The sequence below is a fragment of the Trematosphaeria pertusa genome (genome assembly GCF_010094035.1).
Source record: "Trematosphaeria pertusa strain CBS 122368 unplaced genomic scaffold BU26scaffold_5, whole genome shotgun sequence".
Classification (NCBI taxonomy): Eukaryota; Fungi; Ascomycota; class Dothideomycetes; order Pleosporales; family Trematosphaeriaceae; genus Trematosphaeria; species Trematosphaeria pertusa.
In genome coordinates, this window is record NW_022987216.1 from 2056060 (window position 1) to 2074385 (window position 18326).

General features: G+C 53.9%; 10 protein-coding genes across 10 annotated transcripts; 2 read left to right on the plus strand and 8 right to left on the minus strand.

Moving 5' to 3' along the window:
• Window positions 1–17: 17 nt before the first annotated feature.
• BU26DRAFT_539704 (NAD dependent epimerase/dehydratase family protein-like protein) lies at window positions 18–1674 on the minus strand (the record flags this gene model as incomplete). Its single annotated transcript, XM_033831520.1, has 5 exons — window positions 18–570; window positions 670–1010; window positions 1074–1128; window positions 1196–1232; window positions 1645–1674. 5 exons carry the CDS (start codon window positions 1672–1674, stop codon window positions 146–148), a joined length of 888 nt encoding a protein of 295 aa, XP_033686302.1. The 3' UTR covers window positions 18–145.
• A 1805-nt stretch (window positions 1675–3479) lies between these two features.
• On the minus strand, window positions 3480–4501 carry BU26DRAFT_517992 (uncharacterized protein). The gene is made up of 3 exons (XM_033828711.1): window positions 4034–4501; window positions 3861–3974; window positions 3480–3782 (listed from the first exon to the last, which is right to left on the minus strand). The coding sequence occupies exons 1-3, from the start codon at window positions 4283–4285 to the stop codon at window positions 3660–3662; spliced, it is 489 nt and encodes a 162-aa protein (XP_033686303.1). The 5' UTR covers window positions 4286–4501; the 3' UTR covers window positions 3480–3659.
• A 656-nt stretch (window positions 4502–5157) lies between these two features.
• Window positions 5158–5700, minus strand: BU26DRAFT_503833 (uncharacterized protein; the record flags this gene model as incomplete). The annotated part of the gene is made up of 1 exon (XM_033826718.1): window positions 5158–5700. One exon carries the CDS (start codon window positions 5698–5700, stop codon window positions 5158–5160), a length of 543 nt encoding a protein of 180 aa, XP_033686304.1.
• Window positions 5701–6359: 659 nt separating this feature from the next.
• On the minus strand, window positions 6360–9359 carry BU26DRAFT_423443 (uncharacterized protein; the record flags this gene model as incomplete). Its single annotated transcript, XM_033823511.1, has 7 exons — window positions 6360–6676; window positions 6837–7625; window positions 7749–7785; window positions 7891–8515; window positions 8602–8768; window positions 8858–9056; window positions 9211–9359. Coding segments are annotated over 7 exons (2283 nt in total), but the record flags the coding sequence as incomplete, so codon positions are not given.
• A 2022-nt stretch (window positions 9360–11381) lies between these two features.
• On the plus strand, window positions 11382–12744 carry BU26DRAFT_517995 (uncharacterized protein). Its single transcript, XM_033828712.1, has 2 exons — window positions 11382–11594; window positions 11648–12744. The coding sequence occupies exons 1-2, from the start codon at window positions 11446–11448 to the stop codon at window positions 12441–12443; spliced, it is 945 nt and encodes a 314-aa protein (XP_033686306.1). The 5' UTR covers window positions 11382–11445; the 3' UTR covers window positions 12444–12744.
• Window positions 12614–13651, minus strand: BU26DRAFT_280406 (uncharacterized protein). The gene is made up of 2 exons (XM_033821505.1): window positions 13144–13651; window positions 12614–13087 (listed from the first exon to the last, which is right to left on the minus strand). The coding sequence occupies exons 1-2, from the start codon at window positions 13558–13560 to the stop codon at window positions 12785–12787; spliced, it is 720 nt and encodes a 239-aa protein (XP_033686307.1). The 5' UTR covers window positions 13561–13651; the 3' UTR covers window positions 12614–12784.
• BU26DRAFT_280405 (uncharacterized protein) lies at window positions 13652–14109 on the minus strand. Its single transcript, XM_033821504.1, has one exon. The coding sequence runs from the start codon at window positions 14026–14028 to the stop codon at window positions 13744–13746; it is 285 nt and encodes a 94-aa protein (XP_033686308.1). The 5' UTR covers window positions 14029–14109; the 3' UTR covers window positions 13652–13743.
• On the minus strand, window positions 14110–15344 carry BU26DRAFT_280442 (uncharacterized protein). The gene is made up of 3 exons (XM_033821507.1): window positions 15126–15344; window positions 14945–15074; window positions 14110–14896 (listed from the first exon to the last, which is right to left on the minus strand). Exons 1-3 carry the CDS (start codon window positions 15185–15187, stop codon window positions 14192–14194), a joined length of 897 nt encoding a protein of 298 aa, XP_033686309.1. The 5' UTR covers window positions 15188–15344; the 3' UTR covers window positions 14110–14191.
• A 249-nt stretch (window positions 15345–15593) lies between these two features.
• On the plus strand, window positions 15594–16497 carry BU26DRAFT_530197 (2-(R)-hydroxypropyl-CoM dehydrogenase; the record flags this gene model as incomplete). Its single annotated transcript, XM_033830944.1, has 2 exons — window positions 15594–15657; window positions 15722–16497. 2 exons carry the CDS (start codon window positions 15594–15596, stop codon window positions 16495–16497), a joined length of 840 nt encoding a protein of 279 aa, XP_033686310.1.
• A 130-nt stretch (window positions 16498–16627) lies between these two features.
• On the minus strand, window positions 16628–18255 carry BU26DRAFT_424167 (putative aflatoxin efflux pump; the record flags this gene model as incomplete). The annotated part of the gene is made up of 2 exons (XM_033823552.1): window positions 16628–18127; window positions 18217–18255. 2 exons carry the CDS (start codon window positions 18253–18255, stop codon window positions 16628–16630), a joined length of 1539 nt encoding a protein of 512 aa, XP_033686311.1.
• Window positions 18256–18326: the final 71 nt, after the last annotated feature.

Consider the following 18326-nt stretch of genomic DNA (forward strand, 5'->3'; position numbering starts at 1 on the left):
TGAAGGCTCGAGGAAGGTTGGTGGGGAAGGTGGATAGATAATATATACAAGGCGCGAGCCTATCTTTCTCAATGGAGATTATGCCAGCGCGAGAATGCGTCGCATCCGTGATGTCTACTATCCTACAACACACGTACTCTGCCCCCTAAAGCATACCCTTCCTCCACGCCCTCGTAGCCAGCCTCTCAATCTCCCCCGCCTCCACCACGCCCCTCACATCCGCATCCTCCAGCGCCTCTACCACCGCATCCGCCACCGTATCCGCCTTCAGCGGCTTGATGCCCCCCGCGCCTATCAACCACGTCAATCTCCCGCCCACGGCGCTATTCACCATCGACGCTATGCCGCCGGCGGCCGCGATCGGGAGCGTGAAGGTCCGACTCGAGTCATACATGAAGGGCGCACGGATGAAGATGCTGCGCAGAGAGGGGAAAGTGGACAAGATGAGGGCCTCGGCTTCGCGCTTGGTGGTGATGTAGCGCGCGGGGAGGACGGGGGCGCCGGCTGCGGCGGAGATGTAGAGGTATGTTGGGATGGATTTTGCGGCGGATTCTTGGGCAAGGCTAAGGGCTGGAAGGGGGTTTGTTTGTTAGTCTGGTCTGGTGTGGATGTTTGAGGGGAAGTTTACGGAGCGGCGGGGATTGGGTGGGGGGTGGAAGGACAGCGTACCTGAGTCACGGTTCATGACTTCGTATGTCAACTGGCCGTCCTTCTCTTGCGGTCTTAACGGCTCCCCTTCTTTGCGCTCCAGCGGGTTCTGCGTCCCTTGCTTGCTGGCGCTAAATGCGCGCTGGAGCCCTGCGATGGGCGACTCCTTCCCACTTATCACGCCTTTGTAGTCGGCTTCGAGCAGGATGCCCATGGAGTGTACGACAGCGTCTGCGTTGTCGAGGTGGTGTGTGTATGTTGCGGGATTCAGGATGTCGCCTTTTTCCCAGGAGACGGAGGAGGACCAGGAGGGCGGGTTGGGCGAGGAGGTTACAGAGGCCCAGTGGGGTGCGCCGGAGCGACTGTGTGGTTCAATTAGTTAAATGTGGGGACTTTGATGGATGGGAATGGTGGTGGCCACCCACGATATTGAGGTTACGGCCCATCCGCGATGTGCGGCCGCTTTGCAGATGCGGCTTCCTGTGCCCTCGTGAGCATTCCGGAGCTTCGGAGAGCAGAGATAGGGACAGAATTTGGGAGTGCGTACCTAGAAAGCCATTTCCGCCGCACACTACGAGCTTCTTCTTTGCTGCTGAAGCCATTGAGTCGTGTTATGTTGTGCTTTCGGGGAAAGAAGAGGCTAGAGGGGGAGCTTCGGAGTGTTGATGTCACTCCACTAGCGAGGCGTAGGGCTGAAAAGTGGCAGGGATTCGTTGCCAAGACCTCCGCGGTCTTTCTGTGAACCTTGGATGGGAGGGCACCGAACTTTTACACCACACATTCCCCCACACTGCTCATTTGTCCTTTGTCTGCGCGAAATCCCTGAACACTACCAGCGCTTCTAACTGTAAGGTCAACTTCGTGAGAGAGCGACGTCTAGACCGCAGAGCCAGGGCGGCACAAGCTCAAGATGCCCGCCCCCGCCGCGAACAAGCGCGTCAAGGTCCGTATCCCTTCGAACTGTGCTCCTTGAGGAGAGCTAATGATGTCTAGAACAAGCGCATAAGTCGAAACATCAGTGCGCATGCCCTCATATTCTCAGCGCCACCCCCAACTAACCTCCGCAGTCATCGGCTCGGAAGCCTGGACGCTGCCACCCGTTGGGCACCCCGACCGCCCCAAGAACGTCCCCGAAGACCACACCAAGCGCTGGACCGTCTACGTGCGGCAGCCCGAAGGCGATCCCGCGCTCACAACCTGGCTGAACAAGGTCCAATTCAAGATCTTTAATACGTACGAGAACCCCTTGCGCACATGCGAGAACCCGCCGTACGAAGTCACTGAGACGGGCTGGGGCGGGTTCACCATCGATATCAGGCTGCATTTCCAGCCGATTAGCGGCGAGAAGGCGCAGTACAGGCAGCACTTTTTGCAGCTGGAGAAGTATGGCGATGAGAAGCTGCAGGCAATACAGGAGAAGACGGGGTGCGTGAGGAGTGAGTTTCTGGAAGTAGTCCAGTTCAACGAACCCACGGAAGCGCTGTTCGAAGCCCTCACCGCAGAAGACCAGTGGAACTACCTCATGCCCGCCAAAGGCGGCAAGAAGGCCGCTATGATGGCGATAGGGCCAAACGGCCGCCCAAAGCGCGGGTTCCCGAATGGAGAGCGGAGCGCGCAGTTACCGGAAAAGGGCGGGGATAATGTGCCGTTCAGTCAAGAGCAAGAGCAAGCACTGATTGAGTTTATAAAGAGCAAGATGGACGTCGTGGAGAAGGAGTTGGAGGAGGAGACCAAGAGGAGGGAGGAGAAGGAAGCGAAGTTGAAAGAGTTGAGGGCGGAGCTAGGACATGAGGCGGCGCAGCAGGCGGCGCAACAAGCGAGTGGAGACCGGAGTCGGCGGAGGTGAGAGGATGCATTGAGATTGAGACGAAGAGTGGATTTAAGAGCTGTTTCTGTTGTATGATATACTAACATCTTTCAAGCGGCAGGGCGATCAGACCAACGAAGAAGAAGCGAGGTGAAGTGGATGACAGCTACGGAGGGTAGCCCCAAGGAGTCAAGGTGGAGGCGGTCGATCGGTTGCCGACCCGCATAGTTGCATTTCTCGGTGTTCAAAAGATCGGAAGCTCGCTCCTACGGATAGGGATTGCGGGGTAGCTGGGATGGTGTTTCATTTGCTTATGCCGGACGATCGTTGCTGTCCGCTCTCTCGGCACGAATCTATTCTTTTCTTCCCACTTTGAAGTCTCTTTCGACCCCCCTACAAAGCACACCAGGCTCTTCACGCCATGAAAGTCCCCAGGGAACCTCCTGGTTTGCATTTCCCTTTGTTCTCGCTTACGACATCCTCATCCAGCCGCTACCCTGTACTTCACAAACCCCTCTCGATCAACCCCATACGACTCCCAATCTACACCCCGTCAGCATCCGATCGACAGACGCTTCGTCCTCCCAGGCATCCCTCACCTAGCAAGAACAAAAACTCCACCTTCGCCACAACAACCGCCTTCCCAGGACCCCGATTCGCCAACTCCCTCAGCGACCCCATCGTCTCCCCACCACCCACGCTTGACACACGCGTCTTCCTCCCCAGTCGACGTAGTAACGAGCCAGAACCTGGACGAAGGAAGCTCGAGAACTAGGCTCACGGAACGATATGATTAGCGTTTCGGAATCGTCGTCGTCGGGGTCGGAGTACTGTTCGCTGAGGTATTCTAATACGATGTTGCAGAGCTCGATCGCTGTTTCAGAGGCCAGGGAGACGTCGGTGTAATCTTTGGCGTCGGCGTTTCTGCTACTGCTGCTGCCTCCGGTGCGCGAACAAGATTTATCAACCCAGATGTGTGGCTCAACTCACCGCGCACATATAGTCCAGCGTGCTAGTGGAAACGGTTCAAACGATGGAGTTGCTAGAATGCTAATCCAGATCGTGCAGTCTGCTACACAAGTACCAATACAATAACACCGCTATGCTAAAGTACATCGCCATTTTACTCCCTCAAAATCCTCAAAAACACGCCATCCGCCGCCCCAATACGTCAAACACTCCAGCCATCCTCCTCTTCCGTTCCTCACCCTCCCTTCTTCACCGACGGCTGAAAATCCACCTCGGTCTTCACTACCTTCTTCGATTTCCGCGTCACGCCCTTACCACTGCGCACATTCGGATCCCGCTCGACATTCTTCTCGACGTACTGTTTCACGCCAGGATTAGCCAGCCCTTCCACCCGCGATTAGACGCGAGGGGAGAACAAAGAGAAAAGAAAACGCACGTGCTCTTCGACAACACTATTCGACAGCTCGGGCGTCGCGGGACTCGTCTCGAGCGGATTCACCGCATTGCCTCTTCCAGCGGTTTCTTTCTCAATCGCGGGGTCGTTGGAGCTCTATTCGTCCGAACCATCAATCAATGATCTTTCTCGTCATAAGTCTGAACATAACGTACCCGGAACGAAGCCACCGTCTGCTCTGCAACGATGTCGTCGCCGCCAGACTTGGAGTACTCGTCGGTTCGGATGTTTATCTTCGCCGGGTCGGACGCGTCTTTCTCACCCGTCTTATTGAAGTGATCGGCGGCGGGCTGCGAGGTGGGCGGTTGCGATGGCGAGCCGGAGGAGTAGCGCGGGAGGATGCGCGAGTGGAGGGTGTAGCCTAGGCGGGGTGGGCGCGTGAGCGGGTTTGTGGGGAGGCGGGGCATGGTGTTTGGTTTGGTTGTTTGGTTATGTTTTAGGAATTGGATGGAATTGGATTGAATTGGTGGTGGCGTGAGAAGGATGGATAGATGTGTGTGGTTTTAGAGACGGATGGGTGTGTGAGACAGCAATTCTGAGATTGAACGGAGAGTTGGAGGTGAGTATGTAGTGTAGTGCTGTAGTTTCCGAGTGGAGTGGACGGGAATTATGTTGAGGTTTGGGGTGAGGGGTGATCATGATTGGGCGGTGATGTAATGGTGGAGTATGACTAACGGGCCTGCTGGAAGCGGGAACAGGCTAGCGGTATCGGGCAATGGGTCTGGAGATTCTGATCAACATGCGGGATCTGCAGGTACTAGATACGCAGGGACCGTAATGATCGAGATTTTGCGGGGTATGGTTATTTGATAGAGTGCATAGTCCAAGATGTTGCTTTTTTCTCGCGTATAAAAGGACTCCCGGGAGATCTTTAGGCATGCATAGTCCGTTCCCTTCTTCCCTTCTGAAGCGTTTGGGACGATGCAACTTTAATAAATTGTGATTGTTTTCTTCATATTAATGAATTCATGCAAAGAAACGGCTGTTGTTGACGCAGGGCGACTTACCCTTGACTTACTCCCTACCCGGTCCGGTGTCGTACAGGGGCGGAAGGAACGCGGACTTGAAGGGCATGATGGAAATTTATACATTGCACTCGCGGCAAGTATGTAGTATATAAACATATGAGCGAGCAAGAAGATGCGCAAATTCGTAAAACGCAGCAACCGCGACAATCATCAACAGGAATCATAAGTCATAGCAGCAGCAGCAGCAGCGCCCCATGTCCTCCCCTTCAACCCTCTCGTTCGTCCAACTCGTCCTTCATCGTTTTACTCCCCTATCCCGTCGCCCTATACCCAGTCTCCCTCCTCCCATCATCCCGAACAACATCCTCATACCTCGGCGGGGGGACCTCCTCCCTTTCCACACTCTCACTTCTCCTCCGTCTCTCCCCTTCCGCCTCATCACTCTTCCTCCTCTCCTGCCTCCTAACTTCCCTGGCATCCCCTATCGCGGCTTTTCTCGCCTCCTCGTAACTGCGTTCTTCCTCCCATTGCAACGGCGCTTTCTTTTGCTTGCGCTCGTCGCGCTTCTCTTTTATTTTCTGCGCGCCGAGACCGACAGCACCGAGGAGGAGGGCGGCCATGCTGAAGGGTCGATGGGGGATGTCGCAGCGGTTGTTGCGTTGGTGGTGGTGTGAATAAGTTATTTGTTGGTTTGAGAGTGCAAGTGGGGCGGGTGGTTGGGGGTAGTAGACGTTTGATGTGTAGGCTTCGGCGGCGGCTAGGCGTTGTTGGCGGCGCGAGGTGCAGCACCCTTTTCGGCGTGCTTGGTAGGGTGAAGGTGTGGCGAGGTATTGCCTTTGGCGTCTACGGCACATCCTTTCAGTATATATGTTTCGTCGTGCAAAGGTAGTCCGAAAGGAAAGTATTTGGAAGACAGATGATTTGAGTTGTCGTTGTAATTCCAAAAAGCTCCCCTCTCAGGTTCATCTCACCTTCTTATACACAGCCTCACTCAGCTCCCTCGTCTCTACTCCGCCTTGACACGCACGTAAGATCGCGTTTACCGGTTGTAAGCTTTCCCACGATCGGATTCGGGTAGCATAAATCCTGATAAGAATGCTCTAGGGCTTGCATGGTTTATTGGAAAGTTACTCCGACTGCATGGCACGGTACGGCCGAAAGTGGTGACAAAAGTGGTGACGTAGGCTGGGGGCTTGGAGTGGCGGTGCTGCGGGTGTGGCGTCACATCGTAAGCGAGACTATTCCGATTGGGTGCGCGGAATGTAGTTGGATGCGGACGTGGGAATGCTGCGTGATGTAATATGGGCGATAGGGTGGGGTTCGAGGTTGACGGGAGCTGTCGCCGGTGACCGGTCGTCTTGAGGAGTGTAGCAAGGGTGCAGGCGTCGGGGCCGAACTCTCCCCCCAGCAGCACAGCACTTGGTGGCCTCACCTACTGCGGCTTCTCTGGAGGCTTTCAGGTTGACCCAAGCATAAACAGAATCAGAACACATCGGCGCGGGAAGGCTCGCGATTAGTTGAAGTTAACCCAGCTATCCTGCTCCCATTCCATGGACTCAAGCCAGCGCATGAAGTCCCCATCATTCAATGAGCTCGTCTGGAAGAGCGGATCGGTCAAACTCGGATCGCCCAAGCCCCCAGCACTTGAGTTGCTGCCGATAGCTCTCGAGGGCGCAGGTTCTAAGATCGTATCAAGAATCTTCTTCAAGAATCTCCTTCCCCGGTCGCAGCTCGGATATCCGTTAGCCTCCGGCCGAACGGCGCCTAAGCAAGCAACGAACACTGAAAGATCCTGTATAATCTGTGACCGCGGGAGAGGATTCGTCAGGGCTGCGGACACGAGGGTACACGTTAGCGAATTCCTTGAACGGAAGCAGAGAGCCATTTCAGCACGCCTTATTCCTTTACCTGCTGGAGGCGGCCAGGAGCGTCTCGCCACAGATAAAAGAATAAGACCGAAATGCTGGGGTGTGTACCGCGACATACGTACCCGAGGTTGAGGAAGGATCCTGCTCTTGGTGGAGAAGCTCGACGGCAATAACGGCTGCTGAGGGAATTCCGTTGTACGTGAGAAGTTGGATGAAATCGACCTGAAAGTCCTTGAAGACATCTCTGTGGTTTATAACGTGCAGTATGAACCAGAATATCTCTTTTGAGACAGCTAGCAGCTTTGAAGAATCCGCGCCGACTTTCTTGATTAGTGTACGCTGTAGCAAGAAATGATGACTGAGGTGATCGACTCGGATGTATGTTAGAAACAGGATCTCGATTGGCGCGGATTTCATATCGATTTCCTCGATGCGCAGAAAATCAGGTAGGTTGTCGTAGAACTTGACGGCCCTTCGTTCAATGTCCGCTGCTCTCCGCACAATCTCCTCCGGAGCTAGGTCGCCCATTGAAATTTCCAGAATCTCTTCTGTGATCAGAGAGTCGGCTACGAATACGCGTGCGAAAGTGCAGCGCTGGACGATACCCCGTTGATTCCAGCCATTGTCATCCAGGCTTGCGAGAGCGTTCTCCAGGTCGTGCCCGTCCGACATCATTTGCGCATCGCTCAAATCTAGTGGAAGCTGGAGTTTGCAATAATGCCTGGTGAGCCGGGGAGGCCTGCCGTTGTAGGACGCGGAGTACTTGTCGTTTTCATAGCAACACACGAACAGTCGTTTCCGCATCTCAGCTATGAAGAATGGCGTGTTGTCGTCCACTTTGATCTCCTCGTGAAAGTTGCAGTAGACTAGAGCGGTCGAGATTATCCCAGACTTTTTCCAGTTTTCGTAGCCTAGAAGGTCAGCATGGGTTGGTGCGGCCTTTACAATGTTCCGCGAGGAGCGGGAGTGGTGGAGAGCTGGTTATCACTGCATCGTAGGATGCTTGCAAACTAAGGAATAGCAAACTGACTCACTCCCTTTGGTGCGCAATGAGCAGTAGACGATTGTATTCTGCGATGCCAGAGAGGTAACATGTTAGCATGTGTGCGAGAGGCCAAATGCGGAGAAAAAGTGAGCAATACAAAGCAAATTCGAAAGAGACAAACAAAAGCGTACCTCGTAGAGAAGCCACAGATATAGGTCGTTCAGGATGCCGAAATCATCGCAAAAGCTGACGCATATTTCGGACGCATTGTGCGTTTTGAGCACTAGAGCGGCCCGATCCACGGGCGGATCGTCATGCGAGCAGAAGATTGGATCGCCGTCTGAGAGACTCTGGGCGAGCAGAGATACCAGGGTTACAACCAGTCCCACGACCTCCCATCTGAGGTTCTCGCCAGTCACTGACAGGCAGAACTCCCGCGGCGTTGTGTTTCTATTCAGAAGTCTGGATAGCGGGTTCAGCGTATTTTCCCAAATTCTTTCAGACATTCGTCTGAGCTCATTATTGGTGTTCTGGTTGGTCAGCCATTTCCCCCACGTGGACGTTATGCCAGACATGAACAGCTTAAACATCGGCTCAATCACGATAATTCCTCTAGCAAATGAGAACCATTTCTCAATATATCGATGGTAGACTGGTAGTTCCCTGAGAAGCGTGAGCACTGCTGCTCCCCTATCGATATAAGACTGGGAAACTTTGGATGTGGGTGCGGAGTCAGAGGGAGGTAGGATTCCGATACTGAGCTCGTTCTCAGCCAAGATCGCCGTGTGGTGTACGAAGCCCGCTGTGTGCTGGAAACTTATCGAGTCGCCCCTAAAAATCGACGTAGGCATCAGCATCTATATCTACATCTGGAGTGGGGAGATCGAGGCATGGGACGTTACTCCTGAGGGCTCTCCGTGGCTGAAACCGACGTACCTGACATGCGCTTCTGGCAGAGGGCGACGGAGCTCCTCGATTGTCTGCTGGCCATAATTGAGAGACGACCAAGGCTGGGCCGGGAGACTGCTTGCTCGAGTAACTCTTGGCTGGGGTTGTGGAGTGTTATCAACTCGTGTGGCGGAGACCGATGTAGATCTAGCGTCATATTCGAACGACTGTAGTACGGCCTAAAGTCTGTCAGTTTTGGTTTAATAGCACCGCATTACTCAGCTTTGTAATGCAAACCCAAAAGGCCTCCAGGGGATGAAGGCGAGCATGCATGTGCAAACGACTTACTGAGGGACTAGTGAGTTCGTTGTCTATGGTCTGCGGAGTTGGAAGATTGGTCGCTTTGGTCGCTTTGGTCAGAGGCGCGGGGTGGTAGACGCATTGCTCGGGCTTGTTTCGTCGAGTACATCTGCGAAGGTGGCGGTACACATTAGCGAGTGATTTCAGTTGAAGGAAAGCGGAGTTAAAATCATCGAACGGGCCGGGCTTCTCTGTGGAAGGTCATCAGGGGAGGGCTTTCCAGCGGCAAGTAAGACACACTAGTATGCGTCCTACACACGTACCTCCCACATGTCGGCATCATATGGTCACAGCGGAGTTTCCCTTTTCGACAGGGCTCACACGACTGTAGCTTGCCATTGCGCCGGAACGTCGTGTTTAGGCGTCGATTCTGATGGGAGACCCGAAGCCGCGCGGGAAATAGGTTTCCTGTCTTATTGGAGTCAGCCTGCCATTAGGTACCATATGGCTGCTCTACCCGAACCATATTGATTCACGACCAAACTTCACTCGCTTCAGTCGCCGGAAGCAAGCGTGGTTTCTTTATCGTCTAAAACGTTATCCCGAAGTCTTTCGACTCTCTTCGTATGTAAAAACCCGACTGCAAAGAATTAGTCTTGACTCGGTGTCGAAACAGTCAAGCATGGACGTTTTCACAGGAAAGCCAGCTCCGTGAGGACCAGCTTGGTGTCCAACGCGAACAGGTGCAGAAGCGCCTCACGCTTCGTGAGCCCAATGCCGGCGCGGTATCGATGTAGCAAGCGGAATTGAACGCCGTCGTGACGTTTCTGATGAGGAGAACAGTAGAGAAGTGGGTGCGGGAATGGACATGACATAAGTTGAGGTGCGGAGTCGAACGCCGATAATTGTGTCGGCGTTCGGGAGCTAGTGGTTCATCGCACCAGTCGATCTCTCCCCCGACCAGCCTGCTGACATAAGATGCCGGAGTTCGTATTCGGCTCTCGCTTAAGCAGCCCTATCGTGCCATCCTCTCCAGGTAACCATCACTGACGACAACCCCGTGGGTTTCGCAACCAATTCGTACCTCTACGCGCAATACTGGGCTTGGCTTCGTCCTTCGTTGTCATCTCCCTATCATAGTTGATGAGTCGATTGTGAGCTGCGCATTCATAGCCTAAGAGGAACAACGAAAATGGCGCATCTCGGCCCTCACAATTAGGGACTTTCTGGATTTTAGTGGATCAGGTTAGCGTATTGGGCTTTAGAAGGATTCAAGGCAGCAACAGTGCGGCACACGGCACTGGCTGATGCGGAGCCAGCATCGGTAAGGCCATCACAGGCATCAACATTTGCGTACACCCGGTTGGCTGATCACCATCTCTCGTTCGGCTTTCCGCGTTCTAACTCCGTATAATGGTCGTAAGTCGGATGCATATATAGACGGCTGTTGATGGGCAAGTCTCACCACCCCATCAACCATTGAGGTATTTCTAGATCCACCATTATCTCTTTACTCACTACGTCAATCTGCACTCGACTGAGTCACTTAAGACATACGAAACAATCTACCTTCTTCCACACCAGCCGCTCCATAGTCATGCCTTCTACCAACAAAGCCAGCACTCCCAGCTACGGCACCACCGATCCCGAGAAGGGCAAGCTTCCCTTCTACCGTATCCTCTCTCGCACCTCGACGGACTCCACAAGATCAACCGACGCCCTGCTCCAGAAGGAAACAAAGGGGCCAAAGAAGGACCAAGCGAAGAACCTGTCGTCGAAGGATATCATGAACAGTAAGTACCTAGAATGGAACGCTTCGGAAAGTATGCTAATCCGGCTACACCAGTCGCATTCAAGAATTCCATTCGACCGTCGATATAATACGAACATTACGCACCGTGTCGGGTGCTGAGACTTCATACAGTGTCTTTTTGGAGCGGGAATCTGGAGTTCATCTGCGCAATGCAGTCTATTTGGTGTTGGCGTTGGAAGCTTCCCGGGACACATCAATCCTTTTCCATGACGAGGGTGGGGACGGCACACTGGGCTTTGAGGATTTTCTCTACTGCAGGACCTGAGAGTGACGCGGCGTGGGTTGCGTATCACCCAAGGCGAATCCGTATAGCAAGGCCACCTTAAACTCATCCTATTCAAGCTCCATCATGTCGTTTTCCTTGTCACACACACCTGATATGCGTACTATTCGGTGCCTCCTCAACATCAACCTTCCGCATGCTGTCCGTTATTGCCCGAGAGTCACTCCGCATTTCCCATTTCCACAGTACGCACTTCATGCTGATTACTGAGGTACATCCACGCCCACGAAGCATTTTTAGAAATCCTGAGGGAGGATGGGGCCAAACGACGTAACTCCCGTCGCCTTCCTCGGTAATGCCCAGGTGTCGGCTCTGTCATGTGACAGCGCGTCACCCGTGAACCGTTCCTTCCCTAAAATTTAGCGCAAACGCACCGCCGCCAAAATGCTCGCACAAACCATCCACCACACACCCACTAATACCGCACCCACCAACACCCCACGGACGCAGCTCGACGCAATCATGGCGGGCGACACCGCGATCAGCGCTGTCACGACCAACATGCAAGTCTCTGACGGAGTCGAAGAGGAAGTCGCCTCGCTCCTTCCTGTCGAGGCATACAGGAGCCTGACGTCCGTCAGTCGCCCTCTCTTGATTAAGATGAACGCAGAGTAAGACCGGCTGTCCCCAACCCTAGCTTCCGAAATACTAAGTTGCTGTTTAGGTTCCTCCAGAATCCCAAGTTTCGGGACCACGTTCGAGGATTCTTTGACCCTCGTGCGCTCCTTAAAGGCATATTAACAAGGTACGGGGGCCAGCCATTCCGGTTCATGGACCTGCCCGTGGAAGTCCGGTTGCGGATAGCGGAATATGCATTGGCACACGATGAAGGCCTCTTCTGGCATTGGGAGAGCTATACTCCAGATAAGATGATTGGCAGGTTTCGAAAGCGTCGCTTTCTGTTTCCGGATCACAATCATTTTAACCCTCTGGGCCTCGCATGTCGACAGCTGCACCGAGAAACGGAATACATACCATTCAAAGTCAATACCCTACACTTTGACGTCATGGAAATGGGAGGCGATTCCTTTGACGACTATTCCGAGGCACCCATCGAATATCTCCGCACCGCAATCAAGGCCTTGCGCCACTTCGTCAGCCATGCATCTACCGCTATCATAGTGGCTACGCGAATTGTGCACATCAATTGTTTTCGAGTTTCCGAGGAGCAACTTCTACTGTTCTCAAAAGTCGTCAAGGAGACTCCGCATATGAAGATCGACCTTTGCCCTTGCTGGTGGGCTAACTCGGACGGCAAGCGAACTCGCGATATCGACCAGTTCATGGACGATGGCAGGTGCTATGAGACTATACTCTCGAAGCTCAACTTCAGCCACGCCGGCCGATCTTGGCGAGTAAGAACTGGGTCCATGGATCGGGCAGCAATTGACCGTCTCCGAAAGCACCTTTCTCCCGATGACTTCACCACTGCGCTCCGATGGATCGAGGAAGGTCTCTAGTCGGATTAGTCTTTGAAGGTCTCATGGCTTTCGGATGAGAAAGGAAGAGAACATGGGCCCCGCGTCAACCCCAAGCAATGTTTCGAACCAGCCGGTGGAAATGTGGTGGGAGGTGGATCCGGCAGTCTGGAAAGCTTTCCGTACGGGAGCGTACCTGAACGAGTAATGGCGGGGAGTAATGTGAAGCATGGAAGCTGCATGACAGCGCACAAAAGTTGTTGATAAAATGGTTTCTTCGCGATGGATCAAAATGTAAGGAGCAAAGTCGAGAGGTCTACCACTAATTCCAAATACTTCACTGTCTCCAATTGTGCCAGGACGCTCTATGCGTCCGCCACTGACTACCTCCTCGCCCTCATTTCCAGATCGCTCGGGGTTCGCCGACCCAGCTTCCCTTCCTCTGCGAGATCGTCTCCCAGCTCCTCAGCCTTATCAAGTCCTTCGCTCATGGACTTCCCGCCCTTCCCGTCCTCCATAGCCTCAAGTAAGATCTTGTCATCCGGGAGTAACTTCCATTCCTCCGTAGGCCCGACGCTCAGCGTAGCGATCTGGGTGGCGCAGTCACCAAAGGCATTCGGCTGCATGAAGCGCCATATTCGTGAACTAGGGGCTTCGCGGTTCGGGGTTACGAGACAGAAGTGAATCTGTTGTTCATTATCAGCATCTCGATCTGTCATTCGACGAGTAAGCTTGCATTTACCTCGCGCCCAGTCGATGCACCTGTGCCAACGCCATACACGCTCCAGTCCTCCCAAGTTCCCGATCTCGATAGAAGAACGTCCGCCTTGAGAACCAATACGAGCATCCAAAGCGCACAACAGACCAGGCCCAGCGTTTCATAGAAGCCCCATTCGCAACTCTGATCTTCTTCGTCTTCATATTCGATGTCGCGCTCCACAGGAGGCTTGTCACAATCGGTCCGCAACCCGAGCTGTGCCTCTTCGTCTGAGTTCTCAGCTCCGGCTTCGGGAATGCGCGGCAGGAGCGGCGTGCGAGACGAGCGCTTGCTGGATGGCCGCGCTGCCGTGCGGATTGGGCGAGGGCGTGGACGGCGGAGGTACGTGAGAATGGAAGCGCGCGGAAGGGCGTCCGTAACATCGAAGTTAGGTCTTGCCATTGCTGGTCGCCTGGGGGGGTTGTTCGAATGATGCGCAATATAACGTGTTATGTTATGCTGAAAGATGCAGTGCGTTCGTCGCGGGTGTACGAATGTAGATGTGGATGTTTGCTTCGCCAACGTAGGTGTTGGCGTTGGCGCGGTGGTAGTGCGGAGGACATGGTGACTGATCGCAGTGCTACTTTAGCTGGATTGCGCATGTTGGATGTAGCTGACTGTCGAAAACGGTGAGGGAAGAGTGATGGTTGCGGGTGAGGGAGGGTTGCGGAAGGTGAGGTGGTCGGTTGCGGGAGGCTGAGGCGAGGTTGGGTGGAATGTGCGTTGTGGAATGTGAAGGTGGGTTGTGTAACGTTGGAATTGCCGGAAAAGGAAAGAGCGGATTTGAGTAGGGACGACAGTTAAATATAGGAAACAAATATGGGTGCTTAAGCCAAGTGGGAATACTTGAATATGCATGACAGCCCACATAGAGGTTTAGTCTTAGACGTTACATTGACTTCCAGTATTCTGCTAGGGAACGCCAGTCCGGACGATCTTCAAGGTGCAATGTGTACCGCCACGTTTGGTGGTGGGGACTTTTCTCTTTCTGATGGGGTTGGCGGATTACCCATGCACACAACGGTGGCAGAGGTTATGAGGAGCCGAATCCGTTCGTCCCTTTTGTTGACCCTCGGCTGCCCCACGACTTCATCAGAAGAAAGGAGAGATCATCGATAGTGGCCAACTTCTCCTCGGCACCTGGCATCTGCTTAAGGTCGACATTGAAGTAGGTCTGGAACGATTCAACGACTACGTCTCTGAGCCCACGGTTGGTGTCGGGAGTGGTGCTGTAGACGATTTGCACGGCCTCGATGAAGTCCTCAGAATTCCAGTGATCGTAAAGGCAGCTTTGGAACTTTTCTTTCGCACGCTCGCAAAGTCGCTCAACTTCGTACTTGTCGCCGAGCGAATACATCGTCGCGTGTATCGTCAGAGGGTTCATGACTTGAACAGTATTCGCAGCCCGATCAATTGCTGAGACTTCTCGGGGTATATTGGAAGGGCGAACACCAAATGGCTGGTTTGCGCTCTCTCCAAGGACCGCGTTCGCGATACAGGCGCACTCGGAGTTAGCCTTGTAAGCGGCAGGTTTGTTGAAAGAGAATGTAGTGTTGAAGAATCGCTGATGGTAGACCGAAGCATGTTCCACACTGGCGCGGGATTGGTGGACCCCTCGCAGGAACTTGGTATTTATGCTGCAGGCTGGCTCATAATCGCCGGTATAGAGGTAGATGATCACTCGCCGAATCATTTCTGGGTCGTCATCAGGAAGATCTATGTGATTGCCATCGGCCTCCTGCGTTGATTAGAGATTATTTTTGCAAGAGGTAATGCACAAACTTGCCTTTCCGAGGGGGAAGCTCAATGCCTTCCGGAAGAATTTGCAGGCAGAGCACGCAATCACTTTATGGACTCGAAAGGTCAGGTCACCGCTCGTAATGGTCATATCCCAATATTCCTGTTCGTTGAAAGCCCTCCACGACGTTAGCTGTCATCCACGAAATTTTCAGAGCGCAGGAGCTTGCCTCAAGAGTGGCACAGTGGGCGACCATTGCGGAATCAGTGTGCCAAACAAGTTCAGCGCCATGTCATGCACCACCTTGTGGAGTAGATGTAGGACAGCGCCTTGTAGAGTAGATCAACAACTTGTGGAGTAGATGTAGGACAGCGCCTTGTGGGCTAGATGTAGGACAGTGCTTTGTGGAGTAGATATAGGACAGCACCTCGTGAGAAGACCGTGCGTGCAAGGAGTAACGGCGTCACAGTGAAACCCTCAGTCCTCCAGTGTTGAGGCGGCTCTCAGCCACATGTGGCGCAGGCGCAGGCTTATCGGGATCTAAGCCATCAACACTTCATTGCTCCCCCACTCTTCCCCGCTTGATACTTTCTGCGCATCGCCTATCATGGCTTCAATACATCCTCATGGTAATTCATGTCTTCAAGCCTCCAGGATTAATCGCAAGCTGCCATAATACTTCGCCGCGTCAAAGATCATGGGTGCTTCATTCGAGTCTAAACGCGTCCATGGAGCCGCGGTGGTGACAGGCGCTGGTTCAGGTACGCTTCAACTTTGGCTTGATTCTTTTCCGGGAGCATTAGTAACAGCTGACGCACTCATCAGGCATCGGACGCGCCGTTTCCGTCGCTCTCTCCGTAGCCGGTGTCTCGACCCTCTACATCACGGACATCAACGCCGAAGGCCTCGAAGCCACACAATCAATTATAGCCTCCCTCAACCTACCATCGTCTCCTACGATAACGCTTGTCCTGGGCGACATCTCCTCTTCTGACTTCGTAGCGGAACTCTTCAACCAAATACCATGTCTCGATTACGCCGTAAATTGCGCTGGAGTCCTGGGATCCAATAAACCGACAGCCGAAGTTAGCCTCGAGGAATTTGACAAGTTGAATAGCATAAACTATCGCGGACTATGGATGTGCGTCAAGGAAGAGCTGAAACTGATGTTGAGGAATGACGTCAAGCCATACAAGGGGTTCACGCTCTCAGAAGAGGAAGCAAAGATACGCGGGCAACGTGGCTCCATCGTGAACATAGCCTCGCAGCTGGGCATTGTCGGAAAGACGCAGGCAGCTATCTATACTGCGTCGAAGGCCGCCGTACTATCGCTTACACGCTCCGATTCGATAGACTACAGCAAACCGCCGCACCACATCCGCATCAACTCGATTTGCCCTGGAGTTATCGCTACCCCGATGACGACCTCGGAGTCTGGCGAGGTTAGCTCGAGGCTAAGGAGCGCTATAAGCATAGCTCCGATGGACAGAATGGGGCTCCCCAGCGAGATCGCGGATACCGCCGTCTGGCTCTGCTCTGGCGAGAGCAGCTTCGTCACTGGATCGGGCGTCGTAGTCGATGGCGGATATATCATCAACTGAGCAACTGCTATAGGCTCATAAACAAAGAGAGGAGATTATATTACGTCTATGTGAGTTTGGATGCGTCAATCCTGTTGAGCACAGCTGCTGTTGGTCCTCTCACTCCTTTCTTCCTACATTGCGTACGTTTTCACGCACTTGCCTTCTCTTCACTGTCCTTTGTGGCCTGGGTATCACCTGCGCCCGGTCTGTGCCCCGTCTTCGTGCTCTTCCACTCAACCGATACTGCTCCAATCAACGAGGTGCATATCAGTGCAACCGCAACGTAAAACACGTTTCGCATCGCAATCCTGTAGCCCTCCAGCAAGACCCCCAGCATGTTCTCTGGTACTAGACTCCGAATGCTCGTAGCACCGAGCTCGACGATCTCCTTCTTGCTCAGATGGATCTCCGGGATCTTCGTCAGCTGGCTTGCGAGCGAGTCGGTAAACACAGATTGAGCGACTGCAAGGAAGATGGCGCCACCAAGGTTCTGACCGAACATCATAAGGGACACGCCTATAGGCCCGTCCCGTTTTGCAAGAACGATCTGCGCGCACAACATAGGCCCCTGCATACCTATGCCTAACCCGAAGCCGAACAGGAATTGGTACCCGATCCACTTGCTACTGCCGACAGAGACTGGCCATGTGGAGATGATGCCCGCGCCGACTGATGCCAGAATCGTAGACAGAATCATGAAAGGAGCTGGGTATCCAATGCGCTGCACTAGGCCGCCCGCGAGGATAGTTCCGATGACCAGAGAGAGTATGAACGGTATAGTCGCGTACCCCGAATCAAGAGGCGAGAAGTTCTTGATCGCCTGGAAGAACAAAGGAATATAGTAAGCCAGCACGAGCATCGATGATCCGGCGGCCGTGCTGTATAGGAAGCTGGCGGCGACGGTTCGCATCTTGAGGACGCGCAGAGGTAAGGTGGCGGTCTCTGGCATAAAGACCTGGATCGCCATAAATGCGACGATAAGAACGCCAAACAGCACCAGCAGGAGTATGATCCTCCAGTTCCACCACGCGTACGTCGTGCCGCCCCACTGCAGCGCGAGCAGCAGACACACGACCGACGGCAGGAAGCAGATCGTTCCGAGCGGATCCAGCTTGCGGAATTGTTGCGCCAGCGGCACGGGCTCTTCCTTCGGCTTCGGCGGTATCTTCAGGACCAGAATCAGGATCGCGATCGAAACCCCTCCGAACGGCAGATTGAGATAAAAACACCACCTCCAGCTCACGTGTTGCGTGAACGCACCACCCAGCAACGGACCCACCACGCTCGCAACCCCAAACACTGCGCCAATCAGCCCTTGAAACATGGGCCTCTTCTCTAGCGGCACCAGCGCCATCATCACGATGATAGCGCCGTTCGATATACCTGCGCTGCCCAGGCCTGCAATCGCTCTCCCCACGATGAAGGATGTGGACGACGGCGCGGCGCCGCACAGCGCGGACCCGACCTCGAAGATTATAATGGCGACGATGAAGGTAGCCTTCGGTGGGTAGAAGGTGTAGATGCGGCCCCAGAGGAGTTGGAAGGCGCAGAGCGTGAGCATGTAGGAGCTGCCGTACCAACCGATGTCGGAGAGGGAGTGGAATTCGTTCGTTATCCATGGGATGGCTGTCGCGATTATGGTTTTGTCCTGTGGGGGTGTTAGCAGATGTGTGAGGTTTGCGTGGGATGGGATATGAGGAGTGGAAGACTGGATAGGGAGAGAGGAGGTTGACGTACCAGAGATGTGATGAACATGGTGACGTATATGGCAAGCATACCGATCCAGATCCGGCTCATGGGTGGATACTCGGGCTCCTGCTTGGGCGGCTGATCGGTGAGGCTAGAGG